The sequence below is a fragment of the Panulirus ornatus genome, chromosome 6 (genome assembly GCF_036320965.1).
Source record: "Panulirus ornatus isolate Po-2019 chromosome 6, ASM3632096v1, whole genome shotgun sequence".
Taxonomy (NCBI): Eukaryota; Metazoa; Arthropoda; class Malacostraca; order Decapoda; family Palinuridae; genus Panulirus; species Panulirus ornatus.
The window spans coordinates 53,768,001-53,788,911 of NC_092229.1; the positions used below are offsets into that span (position 1 = coordinate 53,768,001).

Sequence of the window (20,911 nt, forward strand, 5' to 3'; positions counted from 1 at the left end):
GAGAGAGAGAGAGAGATGAAGAAAGAAAAACAGGAAAAATCACTTGAGTGAAAACTAGAAGAGACAAAAAGGATAACATGTGAACGAGCGTAGCAGCAGCAGTAGAAAACCAAAAATTACTTTAAAAAACAGAAAAGTAAAAAGAAAACGGAAAAGATAACAAGAAATTTAGAATTACGTTTCACACAAGAATAAAAGTGAGTTTTAGAATTCAGATGGCTAGAGAAACTCAAACCTACCATGATGAAAAATATATGTGACCCCTTCACCAAAAGTTCAAGATCGGTAAGCATTAGTAAACACGGATGGTCTGGTCTCACGACTGTCACTGCATTGTTGCTGGGGGAAAAAATATTAATTTGATATAATGTCAAGGAAACTACTTTTCGTGTACAGTGGAAGGAGGAGCCTTACTCTCTTTGTTACTTGAGTTACTTTCATAAATTACGAGCTTCTTTCCTTTGAAAGTCGATGCACAGAAATCAAGAGCATAAGGGATATAATTTCTGTGTAGTAGATTCTCACTTGGTTATGAAATGATTTATTTGTCAATGATCGATTTAGTTAATGGTTGGGCTTGGTTAGATATTGATTTGAAGGGGAACTGTTAATCTAATGGGTTAATACTAGCATGTCTTAGTTTTCAGACACTGTTTGAGCAGTTGAATATTCAAAGAATTTTTATAGCTTCTCAGGGTTGTGCCACGTCGCTTTTACTCAGTATGATTTTAGATCTATTATCAGTTTTTCCGCATTGTGGCCAGCATGTATACATGCATATCTGATCGTCTATGTCCTCCAAATTCTTCCTGAACCCCGGATGTCCACCAGAACTTCTCAGAGACACTTGAACACCTTACCAGCGCATCTTCCTGTAAACCCTAAGGTTCTCAATTGAGAATAAGTTGAAATACACAAACTCCAGGTTACATGTACGGTCTCATGGGGTCACATGCATAGAGTGTATGTGGTCTTAGAATTATCTTCGCCTCATGAAGAACGTGTTAAAGATTTTTAGGTTGGTGGATGTAGATTACGTTGACGACCTTAATGACCCCGGCAGTTGAGAGGCCTAAAGCCCACACAACCAACCAGTGTGTGTGTGTGTGTGTGTGTGTGTGTGTGTGTGTGTGTGTGTGTGGTTGGAAAAACATCCTCATCATCGGAAAGTGTTTAAGATCAATCGTTTAGTGGATCTGACTTAACACTGAGTCTTACTGACACTTCCAGATGATAGGCCTAAAGCTTGTGCAAACAACCAACAAGTTTCTATGCAAGGATTATATAGGTTATGACAGTAAGGTCTTGGAGTTAGACTCAACGCCTGAAGATGTATGAGATTCTCCGTTGGTGGTTATAACTTAACGACTTTACAGTTCATGACCCTAAAGTGCAAATAACTACTCAATTATGTGCTTATAGTCGATGGTCATTTGGCTTACGATGAGACTTACTGAAACTGAAACGATAATATATTTGCTTTCCGAAAGTTAGCAAATGTTAACATACGTGGATGACTTCATTCGAATTCGAGCAGATTGACCTTAAGTAGTTGATGCTCTTGAATTCCAACAACGAATACGTACTTGAATGAAAATATTTGTAATACACTCCATCCTGCAGTACTGTGCATTGACGGGAACACCATACAAACTTGGATTGGCCAATCGTGGAGATGGGTGAATACCGTAATGTCACTGATGCTCAGGTTAAGGATATTGTTGCAGAATTAATGCAGTCACGAATTATATGACGTAACTGAATGAAGAATAAGACACAACAATCAGAGTGATGATAAAGACAGACAAACCAAGAAGACGTGGAAGACTCGACCGGTGTGTTAAGACAATAGAAGCGACTTTGAAGATGCAGACACAGCCAAATGACTCGTGGAACTCTAACAGGATTGATAATGATCGACAGAACGTAAGCTGAAAGCGGGTAAAAGTAAGGTTCTAGGATCATCCTGACACACGTCAATGAGATGAGGAAGAGTTAAGTTATGTATCAGGTAAAGTTCGGGTAAACTAGCGGACGCTCATGATTATCGAACTGCTGCTACAGGGAAGAACTATGGAAGACAGGATGGGCGAGTGAACACCTGCATAAAGGATCAGGAAGGAAATAAGGAAGAGCCGTCGACGGTCTGCCCACACGTAGGAGAGAGAGAGAGAGAGAGAGAGAGAGAGAGAGAGAGAGAGAGAGAGAGAGAGAGAGAGAGAGAGAGAGAGAGAGAGAGAGAGAGAGAGAGAGAGAGGCCATGACGTGGACGGAATCTGACGTAAAAAGCGATAATATGAAAATAAAACACGAGTGAAACCCCAGGAAAGCCTTTGTTGTCGAGGTCATCGAGATGATAGGCCAGCCAGGGCGGCGTGGCGGCTGTACGTGGTCTTGCAAAGGCCACAGCAAGTTTATGGTCTTCTAGAACAGGGTGGTGATGAACACCTGTCTGAAGGTGAGAGTGGAGGGCAACGGGAAGGTGGTGACTAAATGTGTGGTTGGAAGTAAGTAGAAAGTGTTGACGTAAATAGTAAGTGTGGAATTAAGTGCATCAAACTCAGAAGGTAGGTTGGGTAAAGCGGCCCAAGAGCTGTTTGAGAGAACTAGCATGATGCACGATGATAAAATCTTGAATTTCTTCTTTTTGTTCGACAAATGTGACAGAATTTTGATAAACTTTTTTCTTCTGCTGAGCAGATGATTGTTTCTCAATGTCTCTGGAGCAGAATGCGGTTCTCTAGAGTCTTGGAAGAGACTTCATTTCCTCCTCCACCTTGTGCCTGGGATGATGGGCTGCAGGACCAGATGGACACAGCAGGAAACAAAGGAATTGCGGGAAACAAGGTCAGTAAAGAACAAGATTGTGTAGTTATTTAGAATTTAGTCATCTCTTGTGGTAGAGTCATTAAGGCCTTCTTATCATTAGTTTCTTTTACTTACATATATCATCAAACCTTTAAATCTTGTGGCAGAATCATTAAGGCCTTAGTTATAATTTTCTTATATATATAATTGAACCTTAGATATACGACGTGTCAGGAAGGGTTATCTATTTCTTTGTAAGTATAGCCTGAGATGAAGCCAAGTTAAACTCTTGATTGTTGGTTGGAAGTAAAAGTTTTGGGAGTTAGAAAATTTGGGAGGAGATTATCAGAGAAAACGAAAGGGGGAACCGTAACTCTCCCTGTGTTTAACTCAAGACCTCCATGAAAACGGTTGATTGGTCGTACCTAGGTAGCCTATTAGAAGGCACGGTCGTTAAAGCCATAAATGTCAAGACACAAAAACCAATCCAAAATTCTTGAAAATTCTTCTTCTAGGATGAAGGAAGGATAATTATACTTAATGGCGGCCGAGGAAGCGATACAGACCATAACATTCCACTTAAAGTTCAAGGTGAGGTAATGAAACAGTTGAAATGGATGTGTTCGTTCTGACTTGAGTGTCTTCATGGAGACGTATGGGCGTCTGATATTGAGGAGGGTGTGTTCATGTCGACGTGGGTGTGTATATAGATGTAGGCGTGTTTATATCATTAACGTGGGTGTGTTTATATAGATGTGGACGTGTTCATATCATTAACGTGGGTGTGTTTATGTAGATGTGGGCGTGTTCATATCATTAACGCGCGTCGGTAAACTTGGCGCAGAGAATCATAACTGAAGAACAGAACGGACGAAGTGCTGAAGAATCTTGAGACATGAGAAGTTAATAAGCAGCAGTTTCCAGAAGCCGTCTGAGAACCTTCCTGGAACAACAGAACACAACAATCGAACACACTGATAGACTATAGGTCGTAACGTCAGACCTTAAGAAGAAACTGTTGCAAGAGACATTAATGATAAGACAAAAGAAAAGTAAAATGTAACAAAAGACTAACGTAACTTACTTAGGTTCAGGCTCAAGGGTGTTGGCAAGATTGAAAAGACAAGTGTCTGATGATCAGATAAAAGATATTGCCAGATACAGCGAAGACGGAGAATAAACTTACTGTGGGAACACAGTTGATCCAGATAGATAGATAAACATAGGTAGATACATACGTCTCATTCAAACACACACACACACACACACACACACACACACATTTCTTCAATGAGCGTAGTCAGGTTGCTCGCATCTGAGGAGCCATCTCCACCTTCCAGTCCCTCACTTCTGGCGTCCCACTGGCCGCGGGCCCTTTTGTTTCTTCATCCTCATTAGTGATTCTCTGATAGATGCACCTGGTCGATGGTAGCACGTCAGTGACTCCACTTCTGGTATCAGCATTGTCATCAGATCTCTCTCAATCGCCCTCCAGAACACCTTGGTCAAACTCCAGAACTGGACCATCGCCAACCATGTCACCATCAGATAAAGCAAAATCGTAGCCGATCACGTCAACCTTGCCCCCACGCCCCACCCCTTACTGCCTGCCTCACAAGGTCCCAGTCACCTTCAGGTGCTTCAGTCCACACAGCTTCTCGGTGTCACTCTGGACGATGAATTAAACTAGAGGGAACACTTTAGTATCATCAGATCATCCAGCTATTGTCTCGAGGTTTGTCGTACACTTGTGATGATTGTTTTCATTCTCAACCATCAAACAAAAGGACATAAAAGACATCCTCGCTCCCTGTCGTAGCTCTCAGCAAAGAGGCGTTCAACACACTAATCTTCCTACGTCTCCTCAACCATGACCTGGGCCTCATCCAAAAGTTTTGGAAGAAGCTTCTACACCAACCTTGCCACCGTCATCTCCTGCTACCGGAAACCCCTCTTCCTCGAGTTGCAGTTCGACACCACAACCACATCGAGCCCATCCCAGCTGGCACAGACCGCTACAAGAGCAGCTTCATCCTAGCCACTGTGAACATCATCATCAATAAGTAGATTATATACGAACTACCCCAGCATGTGTTTAACGACCCTGATTAACATACCCTTCCAACCTTAGCTCTTATAGTCCAAGTTTTTACGTTGTTTGTATTTTGTTTAAGCTTTCAGCCTTTGCTGCAGTTAGTTTGGTAAACCGTTAGCGGGTATCCACAGACACACCTTCGTAGTTTACAAGGATTTACCTTAGTCCCATCGCGGTGACCGCAGCTGTTCATGTTGCTCCAGCATGTGAGGGAGACTCCCCCAGCTTGGTGTTATGAGGTGCCAACAGTCCTGAAGGTTTCGCTTTACTTAAGCCATCAAAGCAAGGTATCACTATGTTCTTGTTTACCTTCGAGTAAACTCGGCCTATATTAATGTAAATGACCGTATGCATGATATATGCTTCTACTTTCCGACGAGGTCTGGAGTGACAATGAGGTGATAGTGTGTACTGATGGTGATAGACTATAAAGGAGTGATGGTGGTGTCTGGCAGTGAGTGAGTGTAGTGATGGTGATAGATTATAGGGAATGGTGATGGTGATTTTGATAGTGGTAGTAGTTGTGGTTGGTAGTTAAGAGGCTGATGAGAGTAAGGTGATAGAAAGTGGACTGTATTACTTGCAAGTAATTGTGTCGTTTTTATGGTGAGATGACGTCAGTACAGTGGCATGATAGTGATGATGTTATATAGTGATGAAAGTCTCCAGAGCCAACTATATAGTGTGTGGCGTTATACTCGTCCGTTGATTGTGTGGTGATAGTGAGAGTTCCGGGTGATAATGACCAGAAGCAAAAGGCAGGTTCTTACCCTTACATTGGACTGGAAATACTAAGAAATCGACCTCAGAATTATTGCTCCTTAATTTCACCTGCACTCAACGTCCAGGACCAGCGAGTGGTCCAGTTGCCTTCAACATCCTGCACTGGGGTCTTGCATGGAGCCAGGTGGCTCTCATTCCTAGTGCTACGTGTAAGCTGGAGATAGTACAAGCCTCGTCAAGGAATAATGATATTCGTTTTTTGCAGAAGTTTGAAAGATAGAGTTTTAGATGTTGACATTTAGAAACTTGGTTCTGGTAGAAGCTAGAAGAGGAAAGATATACACACACACACACACACACGCACACACACACACACACACACACACACACACACACACACATACACACACACACACAACTCAAGACCTGGACAAGTGAACTCATCCTCAAGGTAAAGTGAAGAGCAATATCACATTGTGTAACCCACCACCTAACTGAACCTCAAGGCTGACATGCGCAGCCCACCTTCCTCGCCTTCCCACGCCCACACACCCCATGCCCACACCCCCCACGCCCACACCAATTTTTCCACGCCCACGCCACCGCGCCCACACCACCACACCCACGCTACCACATCTGGTCCTCCATTATGGCACACTTTTATGACACATATGATACATTTTCACGATAGAAATATTAAAGACAAATATCCAATGCTTGGTGTGCCGTTAGCCGAAGCATAAGAAGACACAGGCCTTGGGCTGATGAGCAGTAGTGACCAACAATACGCAGTGCATTGCTTGGCTGACAGATTCTTGTACCAAGAATCATAAACCATCGATACAAAGTTGTTGACAACGTTGTTTCGAAACCACAGTTAACATACGCTCATTCCTAATCAAAGTTTGTCAAAAAGTAGAAAAACTAGAATGAATGCAGAGCAGAGGAACAAAGCCAATTTCATCAGTCAGAAAGAAACTTGGTGAAGGAAGCGTGTGCGATCTAAAGTTATGTTTTCTGAAAAAGCACAGCCTCCGAGGAGATCTGATAGATTTCAAAATGAATGATAATTTCGACCATATAAATCAAGACAATCTTTTCACCTGAGAAAGATGTAAAATGACGAAATATTACAATATGGAGTGAAAGAGAAGGCAGTACTAACATAGGCATTTTTCTCAGCAGGAAAACTATAAAACACGAAAGAACGGATATGTACCAACGGATGTTATCAGGGAGAGAAATAACAATACATTCAAATCACAACTCGACAAATACGCTTATGATATCGGTGATCCACGAATAAGCCTGTTCAAATGACACTATGATATATATATATATATATTTTTTTTAGATCTGTTTAGATGCAAACATACATCTTACTTATCGTCCAGCGGCTGCAAGGAGATAAAAAATTGGTTTTATATCATCCTTTCGTATAGAACTTCCATGTCAGCATACTCTATCTATGCTTCATGGTGTTTCCTCATAGTTTTTTCCCCTTGCCGGCTGATGCACTCGGGGCAATAGTGGGTGAGAAGGAGTCTACTCCCTCACTATCGTATCTCCATCTATGGTGGCAGGAGCCTTCTCAGTTACTGCCCTGTCTCCACCCACAGAGGTAAGGAGTTTACGATACAATTACCGTCCCTCAGAAGAGAATCTGGTCATGATCCACCGGGAGTCCTTTTTGTCTCATGTTTCCCATGTAATGCCCTCCGGCAGCAGCACCACGCCCTTACCTCTGCCATATAACACAAGTGTCCATGGTCTTTCCCACCACCTGCCTTTAGAGATAAAGGAAATACGATCTTTTGCTTATCATCCCGCCATCGTAGTACACAATGAAGCTTCATCTCCCTGCCTAAAACATCACCAATACACCGACTTAGATATCATTACATTGCTCCATTGTTATCAGTACATTGCTACATTATTATCAGTACATTGCTCTATTGTTATCAGTACATTGCTACATTGTTATCAGTACATTGCTACATTGTTATCAGTGCATTGCTACATCATTATCAGTACATTGCTCCATTGTTATCAGTACATTGCTACATTGTTATCAGTACATTGCTACATTGTTATCAGTACATTGCATACCTCCGTCAGTATACTTACACGGGTGTTATCAAATGGGCGTCGTTATCAGTAGGTTGATTCATTAGTAATACTTTCCATCATCAGTCCAGTCTCTTTGTCTTAACAGAGTCAGTGACACATCCACATTAAGAATGTGGCAAAACCAATAACTCATGAAAATTCTATGCATGTACCCAAGACCCTTTTCCCAGAGGCTCCTGCAGTTTCAAGACTGCGCTACATTCAGTAGCATGGATAGGATCGATTCCTCTGAAGCGAGAAGTCCTCTGCCGCAACTGAACTCTCTCGCCACTCGCCACAGTGGTCCAGCCTCGCCAAAGGTGACCTTTCACCGCGGGTGCTTCAGCATCCCGGAGCAAAAGCCGTTAAATACAACTTTTCTCGACTCCACCATCGGGTCGAACCCCGCCTGCTCTCCGTGGACCGGCCCCGCCAACAACGCCTTAATCAGATACAGTAAAGGTGGAAGGGGGTGGGGTGCGGGGGGAGAGAGAAAAAAAGGGGGCGTAAGAAAAAGCGGATCACGTTTAACCATTTCCTCGTCCAGCACAGTAGTGGACGACCTTGACATTTGTCTCGCTGCTTCCTTCATCGCCGCCGTCGGCGGGGACGTGGCCTATATCTCGAGGAACCGACTCTCCCGTGGTGCTGGGTAGGTTAGGAAGCTGGCTGGCCTGATGGCTGGCTGGCTAGTTGGTTAGCTATTGGCTGGTTAGTTGGCTGGCTAGTTGGCTTGGTGGATGGCTGGGTAGTTGGCTGGGTGGGTGAGTGTCGTGAGGTTGCTTTGGTCCTCATGCGTCTGGAGGGTGGAGACAGTAGGTAAAGTCCGCACATCATTATTCTGTCTCAGTCTTGAGAGACAGAGTACTGTCTGAAGGTCTGGCGACTGTCTCGTGACCGCTTAATGTTATGGAGGAGGCGTCTGCATCTTATAAGGTGCAGCCGTTTTGCTTAGAGGACAGTTGGTCCTGTCTATATGGCGAGCCTCAGGGACAGAAAGAAAGAGACGGGGATGAATGATACTATTCATACATGCAAACAGGATCTTTGGGTTTGCCTCGGAGGAGCTCGAGGTCAAGTGAAGTGTACCTGTCGTGAGGTATTGCATGCTAGACATGAGCCAAGGCCGCCCCGAACTGGGAGTGGTTCTCCTGATTAGGCAATGACCACGTGAGGGAATCTAGTGTGTGTGTGTGTGTGTGTGTGTGTGTGTGTGTGTGTGTGTCTTGGTCAGTCTGAACACGAGGAGAACCTTTTGAAAGGTTCGCCGGGAGAGGGAGAGGACAGACGTGGGTGTGATATCATAGTAAAATCAGTCCTATGGAGGGAGTGTGTAAGGTATGTTTGCCCCCAGTAACCAGGCGTTCTAGATGACCTTGTGTGGTACCTGCAGGCGAGGGTCTGGTGTATTTTTGTTGATCTGCCGTTACCTGCCTGGCTGGTCAGGCTCCTAGTGACAGACATTAGTTCCTACTTCTTGTTCATCACCCTAGACAGCTCTTATCAACACCTAGTTTTGCAATTTCTGAGTATAACTTCTTTTGTCTCATCTTTCCTTTGTATGTAACAATATTCATTTGTTTTCATTTTTGGAAACTTTTGATCTTAGGCAGTGAAACAAATTTACAAAAAGGGGACCTTTTATTAAATCATTAAGACTCTACAAGAGGCAAAATATTTTATAATGGATTGACTATACAAACACTCCGACGCCTTATTTACACCGCCTGCAAGGAAGACACGAACCCTGAACCTGTTCTCTCCAAGTTGAGAACAGCAGGATAGTCGAACCTATGTGGTGCCGGGGTTGGCTCCTGGGGCAAGATTGGGGCGTGAGAGGGTGCTACTGGGGAAGCAGTGGGGATGAAGCGACCACGAGTGGGTGCATGTGAAACTGGGGCAGGGGCAGGAGATGGCACGCGGGGTACGTGTGGCACGACGGGGGCAGCTGAGGGTGGTGCACGTTGTCGCTGGACAGGGGCTTGGGTTGGGGTACCGGTACCAAGAGCTCTGAGGTTACCCAGTCCCTCCTCGTTCAGACCCTCGACACCAATGACTTCGTAGCCGACGCCCTCACCCGCCCTCCACAGAACCTTAACCCGGTTTCCGTCCTGCTGGATGTACGAGTAGAAACCATAGAGAAGACCGTCGGGTCCAAACTTCTGGCCTGAGGTGGTTCCATCCTCCTGGAAGAGCTCGTGGCCGAAGTTATGACCATCCTGGTACGACTCGAATGAGAGAATCTTGGTGAAAGTGTTGTCCTGGCCGAGCTGCGGCATAGCCAAGGCCGCGCCGACGAAAGCCACGATCACTGCCTGCAAGAGGGAGACAAGACCGTGCAGGGGTTAGATGGCCAACAAAAACCAAACAACAAAATGAAATACAAACGCCTATAGCGATCGCAGATACAAAGGAGCGGTGGACGGTGTGCATAGATTATAGGTCAAATATATTTCATTTAGGTTGTGCCTGTGGTCTGGGAAGAGAGACAAGTGTAGAAGAGGTTAGGTAAGTAGTGCTGGGAGAGGTAGGTGTGAGAGCAGAGAGAGTATTGGAGAAGAGAGAGTGAGGGAAGAAGGGCCAGTGATGATAGGAGTTACACGGGTCAAGTGGGGTGATGTCTGGACCAAGGAAGATGGTGGAAGTGATGGTAAATGATGACAGTATCATGAAGAAAGACTGTGGCGGGAAACATAAGCATCAGGGAACCAATTTGGAATATCTGAACTATGAATGTGTTAGGCAAATAGGATAAGATGGGAGAAGAATCATAGTCATCCTTATATTTGTTGTTCAAAGTGTCCAGAAGAGTGTTGTCATAAAGGAGAGCAAAGTGAGCATATGCAGAGGGACATGGATACAAAGTAACGGTGTTTATATATATATATATATATATATATATATATATATATATATATATATATATATATATATATATATATATATATATATATATATATATATATACATTTTTTTGTCACTAATCACGATGATATATCTGAACATTCATTAAACATCAAAATATCCAAACATTTAATTATCAAAATAAGATCCGAACGTTTGTTGAACATCAAAATTATATGCAAACATCAGCTAAACACTTAACACAATATCCAAACACAAACTCAAGAACTGCTTTTTGGCAAAATTTGTGTTCCACTCGTGTCAGGTATAATTAAGCTGAAGTAAACACTTGAGGAGTAGCGACATTATGATGGTAGATATACGAAGGAACGTAAACTTACAAGCTGTCTCATTTTGGTGTTCTCGTCTTTCTGCTCCGACTGTTGATGCTGTGTACCTCACCTGCGCGGCCCTTTTATACCCGGGTGTAGGTGACGTCATGGTGAACGGGTTGGCCAAGGATACCCCAGTCGGTCTAACCCTGCCGGCCGTAAGGCAAACTAAATCCTGCCTGAGCAGAAAATTAGAGCGAGTTGAAGGACTATTTATCATAACGATGTGTTAAGAATATCGACCATCAGAATCCGTAGAGAAATAAAAGTCATAGCATTTTCTAACGGCCATCAAGATTTCCTATCATTCTAGCGAGGTTGACATAGTTAATGTTTCGTCAGCTTTGGTTGATGATCTTGTTTGATGCCAGCCTTATGGCTGATGACAGAGGTCCTCTGGTCGTTTTCTTTGTCTTTTTGTTTCGTCATATATTCATTGTATCTACCGTCACTGACTCGATGAGCCATACCTGCACAGTCTGTCCACGGGATTTGTAGTATATCATAGTAGAAGGAGCTGTTCTTGTTTTACGTAGTAGGAGTAATAGCAGTAGCAGTTAAAGTAATAGCTGCACTAGTAGTAGTAGTAGTACTAGTAGTAGTAGTAATAGTAGTAGTAGTAATAGTATTTACATAACTATCAATTCTTAGAATTCAGAACCAATGAAGTAAGATCTGTGCTCATATTGCCCAAAAGTCTTGTGAACTCCATAACTTCCCCCACCATTGGCAGCTCCTGAGGCTCCGTTCATCATGTGTTGTGAGATATGTTATGATTGTTAGAAAGACAGTGAAGACGTGTGTTGGCTAGTACTGTGTTATAGTCTAGAGGTCATCCTAGATGTTGTATAGTGTTATGAAATGTTTGTGGGGAATGTAGGTCGAAGCTGGAGTGTCTGTGGTAAGGTAACAGATTGATGGCGTGACTACATATATTTTCCTGTGGTCTTCTCTGAGAGTTATGATATCGTAGTGAGGCTGATACATTATAGATCAAAGTGTAATTGTGTGGAAAGCAGTTTCGTACATGAAGTCTCTCATGGGTCTTCAGTCGCTGGTTCTATGCTTGGCCTGATACCAAACGTCCTTCAGTCCTGCAAGTGGGACTTCTCTAACTGGAATTACCAGTGGCTTCTATATTGTTACATTTGATCCCAGTGGTTACAAGTGAAGGATATTTGGTAGTGGAGACGACTGGACACCTGAAGTCTTGAGCACGACAGTTCGAATCCTTGAACAAGACGGTTCGAACCCTTGGGCATAATGGTGCGACCCATGATTTCCTGGCCTTTAACCTTAGACCCTTGTAGGTCAAATCAAAGACCAAGCCGTCGTAACCAAAGGTCGTAACGTCGTTTTCAAGGGTTGAACCTTAATGATTAAGAACTTAAGGTTGATGACATAATGTAAATGAGAGAATGAAATAGATAAAAGAATTATGTAAGTAATTGATGATGATGGTGATGAAGTTGATGCTGGGGTCGTCGTCGTCATTGTGGATGGCGATACAGGTGATGATCACGTTATTGGCCATTACAAAGGCATCAGAATCACCCGCAGGCATCCATTACAAGAGCAAACTGAAGGTGAAACTAACATACGTGACCTTGGCCTGTAACGAGGACCGACCACGGAGTGAGAGGCCTTCACCTACGTTCTTCCGCTGGGGAGGGAGGGAGGGGGGTTCAGGGGTCAGGGTGGGGAGGAGGGAAGGGCTTGGGGTTAGGTAGGACGGTGGAGAGAAGGTTCCTTCCAAGTGACTGCTGGCCGTGACCCTCCTCAATCCGTAAATCCATTTTTAATCGTCCTTTCACTGGATAGTTGGCGTTTAGTTCCCTGTGTTACTTCTCCTATTGTGTCCTCTCCTCGTGATTCTCTTTGCGTGTTCTGGTTTTCATTTATGGCTGCGATTGTGAGAAAGTCATGAATGCATTAATCATAAACGGTGTTATTTGATAAAAAGAACATCACTACCTATTTTGGCGTAAAGTGTTGCAATGTGTTTAGAGAGAAAAAAAAAAAAAGCTGTCAAAGACATTTTGAAACATGAAGAACAATAAAGTCTTCCAGTTTGATTATCATACATTTTTCAAAGAGAATTATTGATGAGGGCGACGGCCAGACTTTTCACATCTGTCAGAAGGCTGGCTCTTCCCTTACTGTTTACACCGTCCAGCAGATAACGTCGTCATGGAGCACTGTCACCTGCCAACTGTTCATCCTACGTCTTCTCCTCCTCCCTGTCTATAACCCACCCTGCCATCACCTCAACACGCTAACTTTCCCTCTATCACCAGTCTGTTGTTGGCTGGAGACTGAGCCACGGGAAAAAAAATAACATCTCGTTTTGTTAATCTGATGCAAAAGTTTTACGAGTTTAAAACTTTGGTGGGATGATTTCGATGGTGAGCTCTTGGGTGTGCCATTAAGATGAGTAAGTAAAGGAAAAAGAGAAGTAAAGGATGATGGTAAAAGGTCCTCAGACTTGATGTTCTTCATAGCCAGTACATCCAGACAGAGCGAGGACCTGGGGTCACTTCTCAAGGTTGCTTTGCTCCGTCCTGTTCTAGCTTGATATTTTTTCTGTAGCTTAAACTTAAACGAGTAAAACCAGATATTGTTCAATGTTTCTCTCACACAGAAGTATACCTCTGTCCCATTTGTTTCACTTGTAATAAGATCTGACTGGGAACGATGGGTCTGTTTGAGAAGGGGAAAATAAAAAAGAAACTTAGATACGCGAGCAGGAGCGACTGAGTGATCACGTGCAACAGAAAACGGGTTGTAGGTCCCACACGGGGATCCAGGAAGACCGTCTGGCTGCTGGAAGTGCTGCCACCTAGACGGGCGGGGCGACCCTGTCTCTTTCCTCTAAATGAACTAGGCCATTAAAACCCAAGCTTCTTATCACGAACTGTTTATAATGCCGGCAATGCACATTCACATTCTCGATCGACGGATATGGAACGTGTGTGTGTGTGTGTGTGTGTGTGTGTGTGTATGAGGGAAGGGAGGGGCTGGATCCGACAAGACTTTCCAGTCGTTTGAACTTTTCGTTGATCCAGAGGTTAACGTGTGGTGCATGACTACTTCTGAACTTCACGAAATGTGAGGCGTTGAGGACTCGGCCGTGAGCTTAAAATAGTGTTAAACTCGGCGACTGCTAAGTCTATAAGACATCTAACTGGTATTTCTATCTGCCGTGGTCGTAGAACAGTAGAGGCAAACTTTAATTGTTAAATATCACCGACCCCCAAGGCTACAGAGCCGACATGCGAGTATATCACATATTTGGTGTCAGAATGTCAGATTGCTTGTTTAGTTCTGAGGAAGACAACGACGACTCCCTCTCTCGTCATCACAGTTGGAATTCGTCATAATGAGAACTAATGAGGAGGCGTGGACGACACCTGGACATTCTGTGATTGTGACGATCTGGGGCTTTCGTCTCCAGCAGCAGCAGCAGCCGTGGAAACAGCTGAAATACTTAATATCTTAATCATGATTGGTGGAGACCCTTCAGCACGAGGTGTGACCTTTTTGATGGACTGGTCTCTCTGATCTGACCTTTAGGGGTCAACATACCCATGGGTCACACCATCTTTCTCAAGAGGGTATGTTCTAGAATATGACCTTTGCATACTTTGCCCTTTTGAGTCGAAAAGTGGTGTACGAATATTGTACATCTTTTGATATGTGGCTATGTACATAAGCCTTTAGCATTTAGCATTTAGGTTCTGCCTGTGCCTAAAGGTAAGGCTTAAAAACCCAGGCATAACGGGTCACCACGGTCCCTACGTAAGACTTAAACTTAGGCATTAAGGGTTAGTTTTTGTCCTTGGGAGGAAACGAACCGAGGTACCCGCTCTTATTTTGTTGATGTAATATGCAGGTGTTCCATCTTTTTGCTTTGCATATCAATACTTAAACGACTTCCTCCTCTGGGTGTCCAGCAACGGTAATGATATTTTGTTTTTGTTTTTTCTTTATGCATCCTTTACTATAGAATGTCCATGTCAGTATACTCTCTCACGTGTACCCGGCGTTCCATCATAGGTATTTTCCTGCTGGCTTATGTGCCAAATGGAGTGATGGCAGAGAAGGAGGAGAGGCCTTCTGTTTTATGATCCTGTCTCCGTCTATCCTGATGCGTTGGGAGGAACCATCTGCTTTATGATACCATCTCTATCTATATAGCTTAGAGTAGATACTTGGGCTTCGCTTGTATTTAAAATGGGACTCGAACCAAGTCATTTCATGTTATAAGGTGTGCCTTTCCGTCCCTTTGGTTTACTTCGCCTCATCTGTTTCAAGGAATGAACATGTATAGCTGTCGACTTTAAACACAGGAGCTGATCATCTTAACAAGAAGAGTAAATACGTCCCCGAATTAGTGAGATCTGTATTCAAAGGATGGTGTAGCTGCCATCTAGTTATGTCCTTACATTCAAGGAGAAGAGCGTTGTAGTGTTCAGGTTAATAATGTAATGAACGTGCCAGTATATCGCTCGCGTAAGGATGTACCGCACTCAGATATAGTTGTTAACTAAGTGTATATCAAGCGTCAGGCTGAAAAGATATGGTAAGTGATTAAAATATAACATCGAAAGACTCGAACCAACTACTTCTTCATCCTGTAGCTCCAGTAGGATCCGAACCCCTTGAACAGGACGATTCGACCCTCAAGCCTGAGAATACGACCACGAAAGTATGTGACGACCTGGTCTTTGACCAAATCTTTCAAGATCATATCAAAGACCAGGCCAGCATAACCCAAGGTTTCGTACCATTGTGTTTAATGGGTTAATGTATATATATATATATATATATATATATATATATATATATATATGTATATATATATATATATATATATATATATATATATATATATATATTATACCAGATCTCAGGTGTATCAGTTGATGATTTCATGCACTAGGTGGCAGTGCAACACCCTTTGGAAAATGTCATTATGTAGCGGCAACAGTTGCTGGTGGGAAGGTTTGGAGTGAGTCATCCAGTGATGGTGTTGGCCTAATGCCACTAGACCAGACCATGAGACGCCTTCAAAAACCAGTTGCATATTTTTCATTGGTGTGTATCTTTTTTTACGTCATTAAAAAATAAAACGTTTGAAATATACAATTATTTTCCCTTTGTCACAATGTGGGGATAAATGTCACACCATTACGGGTAAGAACAGACTGGATGAACATCGCGCTTCAGCGTCCACGCCAGCCTGGCGGACGGAGCTGAGTGTGATCCTGCATTGTTGAAGGAAAAACTTCTACAGAAATCTGCTCGTTTTTCTCCTCTCCTCGTTAAGGTCTGGGTTGGTTTGAACACAAGAAAAGTAGGTGTTTACCATCAAGAACAGAACACGTCTTTAACTACGTTTACAGTATGTTTTCAGTCGAGTTATGATGACTGTGTTGTGGTGAGTGAGGAGCCGAGTTATAGTTTTCCTTTGAAGGCTACGACGTGCGTTGTGAATGTTGTTACTGAAATTTGAAGAAATGAATCGTTCCTCTGCTGACGAGAGGCACGTACAGACGCCAGATGTCACCTGCAACTGTAATTAACATTCAGAAATACCCAGAAGCCTCAGCCTCAGTTATCTAGAGAAAACCACGGTGGAGGGAGGGTTGAGCGCTACCCTAGAAGCCCCCCCTTCTCACCTCGCTACAAGTGTCAGTAAACGAGATATTATGGGTGAGACATGGACCTCCACACTTACACTGGCATTTCTACTTCACTTTATGTACACCAAGTTGCTGAATCAAACCTGCAGTGTTCGGTAGCCATGAGAGTGTTCATCTCTAGTTGAACAGACCTTGAGATGCATCATTGTGCCATGAGGCAATTGCAACAGAACCTGCAGAACTCAGCAGTCATGAAACCATCGCCCGGACGAGAAGAACCAACACAAAAACGCCCCCGTAAAGGAAGTCTCGAATTGACATCTGCCGCTGGTTAGGGAGCGTAATTGTTTACGAGCCCACGACCAAACTGTTTTCCCACGCCCAGCCCTGCCCGACACGCCCCGCGAACTTGACCTATTGGTGGAGAAAAACATCACAAAATTTGTAAGTCAAAGTTTAACCTTGCCAGCTGCCCTGTTATGACGTTGTGGCGCTGACAACCAAACCAGGAACAAGACGAACCACCGCCTAGTGGCGAGGCGTCAACTCTACCGCACCGTCGATGTCGTTCAATTTAGCATGTCTTTATCAGCAAATAATGTCTTACTGGACAACGTATTACTGTCTTCATGTACCCAAACAGTCTCATTGCAAACACACACACACACACACACACACACACACACACACAGTTGATGCTTTGTTTGCGAATTTAGTGATACTCTGAGATGCTATGCAAGCCAGGCGAAGGCAGTCTCAGACGTGGCTGACATCTCTATGAACTGCATGTGGGAGAAGCTATACAAGACGTGGTTTATGCTGGTTCTCACTGACTGTGTGTCGTGTGAGGAGGTCTACAGGGGTGGACGCGACGGTGGTAGAATACGCTAGTATAGAAAATATATTTCATTTCCATTATCATTAGTTAAACAAAAGAAAACGAAAAAAATACTATTTCGTAAACCTTTTTTCTAAGATTAAGTTGGAAGGCCAATCATGGCTACCGACAGTCAGTTGAATCAAGTGCAGTGTATTTAAAGGAAATGTTTCCGCTGTGAGCTAGTTGGATGAAGTGATTTCCTTCAGTTCGTCACTGTGTAGAATCAGGGACACACGAGGAATGCCACAATGTTTGCCAATGAGTCGACCATCAAGAAGGCCAGACAGACATAACCTCAACACTTAAACTGAAGACGGAGCTGTACGATCACTCGCGTGTGCCTGACTCCACAGAGAAGTTGTGGAAAGGAACAGGAGGATGTGTGTGTGTGTGTGTGTGTGTGTGTGTGTGTGTGTGTACACAATCATACACTCACCATAAACAAATCCAAACATACAAACACACTTTCGCAATTAGATATAACAACACAAACAAAATCACACAAACGTAGTAAAATGAATGTTGATGCTTGCAGGAGGCAGAGTGCGGGACGAGCGGGAAGTGGGTGGGTCAAACGCAGGCGACCACCAGAAACATTGAGAGTGAAAGGTCATATATTACGGGTATGAGGCGAGTGAATGACGAAGCGGAGGTGAGAGAGAGAGAGAGAGAGAGAGAGAGAGAGAGAGAGAGAGAGAGAGAGGGGGGGGGGGGTTGTCAGGAGGTCAGACAGACGAGACCATAGAGACAAGTGCAAAAGTGAGAGGAATGATGGAGCTGTACACGACCTCAGGAGGTGATATGGAAGCTGTCTGTTAATGACAGGGAGATGACGTCGGTGATGAGCACGAGTGGCGAATGTATGATGATAGAATGCATGAACCATTGACTCGGTTCAGTCTGCTGTTATTGCTGATCTGTGTAGATGACTTGCCAGGGGTACCTGAATCATTCCTGAATATGTTTAGGGATAAAATGAGCTATAGAAATATAGAGCATTCAAGGCCCCTGCGATGGGAGCCAAGGAAGTGCAAAGTACCGAAGTGAAGCGGCAGAAAACCGAGGCGGGGCGATGATAATCGTCTGGTGAGGAGGAGTAAATCATTAAACTCTAACCATGAGAGAAGGTGACGACCTGAGGCAAAAATCTGGACGTCACCAAGAAACAATTTTTGGAGAGTTATAACGGAATTCTACAACGTGCTGGTCTGTATGAAATTACCTCCAGATATAGGTATAAGATGACGCTTGGAAAAAAGAATAAATGAAAAAGAACATTATGAACTTGGCCACCCTAGTTACAGAGAAGCAAAAGGAAATTTTTGATTGTCAAAATCTTAGTCATACTGGAGAAGAAGAAAACAAGGGAAGACATCGATGTGAAGCTGTTCTTTCGAGCGGGGAAAACAGCGGTCAGGCAGGGAATACAAAAGGAAACTGACAGAGAAAAGGTCAGTAACTATGTGACGAAATACAGTTCATATGAAGAGAGGAATGAAGGAATGGATCTTGTGAGGAAATGGTGAATCCAGAGAAGGTCAGAGACTGAGGAATGATGATCATGAGTAAGGATAAGTAAGAGGAGGGAGGACTAAGTAAGAGTGCGGAGGAAACGATTGCGTATAAGGCAGGACGAAAAACATGGCGAATAATCTCATTAGAACTGGGAAAGGATGAGCTGGAATGGAGAATAGGTGGGAAGGGATGTGAGGAAGGGCTTTAAAGAGGGACAGGATGGATAAGCGTGGGTCAAGGTGAGTAAGGATGCAGGGGAGGATGAGCCACATGGGTAAAACAACGAGTTGGAGTGTCGATGAACGAATATAAGTGGATAGGTAAGGACAGTATAAGTAACATATATTTGTTAGTGTGAGACAAGTTTGAGTTAAGGTGGGTGACTATTAGATATGATAGAGATAGGGAAAGTTGAATAAAACAATGCACAGGATGAGTAAGAATGGGGTAAAGGTAGGTGAGAGTTTGGGTATGGGTAGGTGAGAGTTTGGGCATGAGTAGATGAGAGTTTGGGCATGGATTGGTGAGAGTTTGGGCAAAGATAGATGAGAGTTTGGGCGATGGTAGGTGAGAGTTTGGGCGAGGATAGGTGAGAGTTTGGTCGAGGGTAGGTGAGAGTTTGGGCAAGGATAGGGTAAGTAAAAGTAAGGAGCATCAGTAGTGAGGCTGGGGTTTGGGGGCGATCCAGATAGCGACCTTGGGAGACCCCGTGAAAGTTGTCGGACCGGTTGACATCGTCCACTGCCTCGCCCGCCACGACCGTACGACTACCTGCCTACTGCTATTGCTGCTGCTGCTGCTGCTGCTGCTGGTGGTGGTGATGATGATGATGATTAGTTGTTGATCGCAATGATGTTGCTGCTACTGCTTGTTAGGGTTGGTCGGTTGTTGTTCCTTCAGTGGGAACTGACTGAGCTCTGTTTTCATGTGGTCAAGAATCCCAGAACCCCATTCAGTATGAAAAATATTACCTGTTTTGAGATTTCATGTAAACTCTAATTCTTTGAAATAAATTTCCAAAAATACAGGGAGAATTCAGGTTATTTTCACTTCAAACAACATTTTCTTTGAAAATTATAATACATCCTAACCAGAGGATATCTCACCTTCGATATTAAGCCACTGCCTCCTAACATGCTTCTCATGTGTGACAGGTAGTGAACAATCATGAAATAAATCCAACTTATACCTATTGCAAAGCTTCTTGTCGGAGTTGAATAGAGTACCAAATCAAAATTAGAACTCCAGAATCTTATTCTATTTGAAAAATTTGATAATAATCTGAATATAATCAAATTCATTAAGAAAAATGACTTAGATTGTGGGTAGTAATAATTCAGGGTGCATTTTGATTGAAAAACATTTTGCCTTAATATTGTAAAATGAAATGATAAAATCTTCGTTAAGATGTATATCAAAATATCTTCTAAAGTGATAGGAAGCAAATAACCATAAGATGTTGTCTGAAGGCATAACGAATGTGTGTGAGACGCACAGAAAGCAAGACTTTGCTCAGTTTGTTTCCTCACTTGTGAACCTCAACATGAGAATGTAGGAGTGTGGTGTTGCGCACACTGTGCCACATGATGAAGCAAGTAATTAGATGAAGATACATCGGTTAGTAACGTCCGGAACGACTTACCTCGGCCATTTGAAGGTTATGAATGTAAGAATGTATACCATCAATTTTTTGTAGTTTCCCGTTCGACGTTGATGGCGTGTTATTAGCCAACCCGTCAGTTAGTTCTCAGGGTTAAGATTTGGGAATTAGTTCCACTTTTTAGTCCGACTTCAGTAAAGGAAACATGAGTTTCATGTTCCGACTCTGCTTTTCCAGGGAAGAGCACATAAGTCTTTGATAGATCTAAAGAGTTATTGCCAATGTTGAATTAGATCTAAC

General features: G+C 43.4%; 1 protein-coding gene across 1 annotated transcript; it reads right to left on the bottom strand.

The window, feature by feature from the left end:
- Positions 1-9,357: 9,357 nt before the first annotated feature.
- LOC139748956 (uncharacterized) lies at positions 9,358-11,103 on the bottom strand. Its single transcript, XM_071662306.1, has 2 exons — positions 10,981-11,103; positions 9,358-10,050 (listed from the first exon to the last, which is right to left on the bottom strand). Exons 1-2 carry the CDS (start codon positions 10,990-10,992, stop codon positions 9,454-9,456), a joined length of 609 nt encoding a protein of 202 aa, XP_071518407.1. The 5' UTR covers positions 10,993-11,103; the 3' UTR covers positions 9,358-9,453.
- Positions 11,104-20,911: the final 9,808 nt, after the last annotated feature.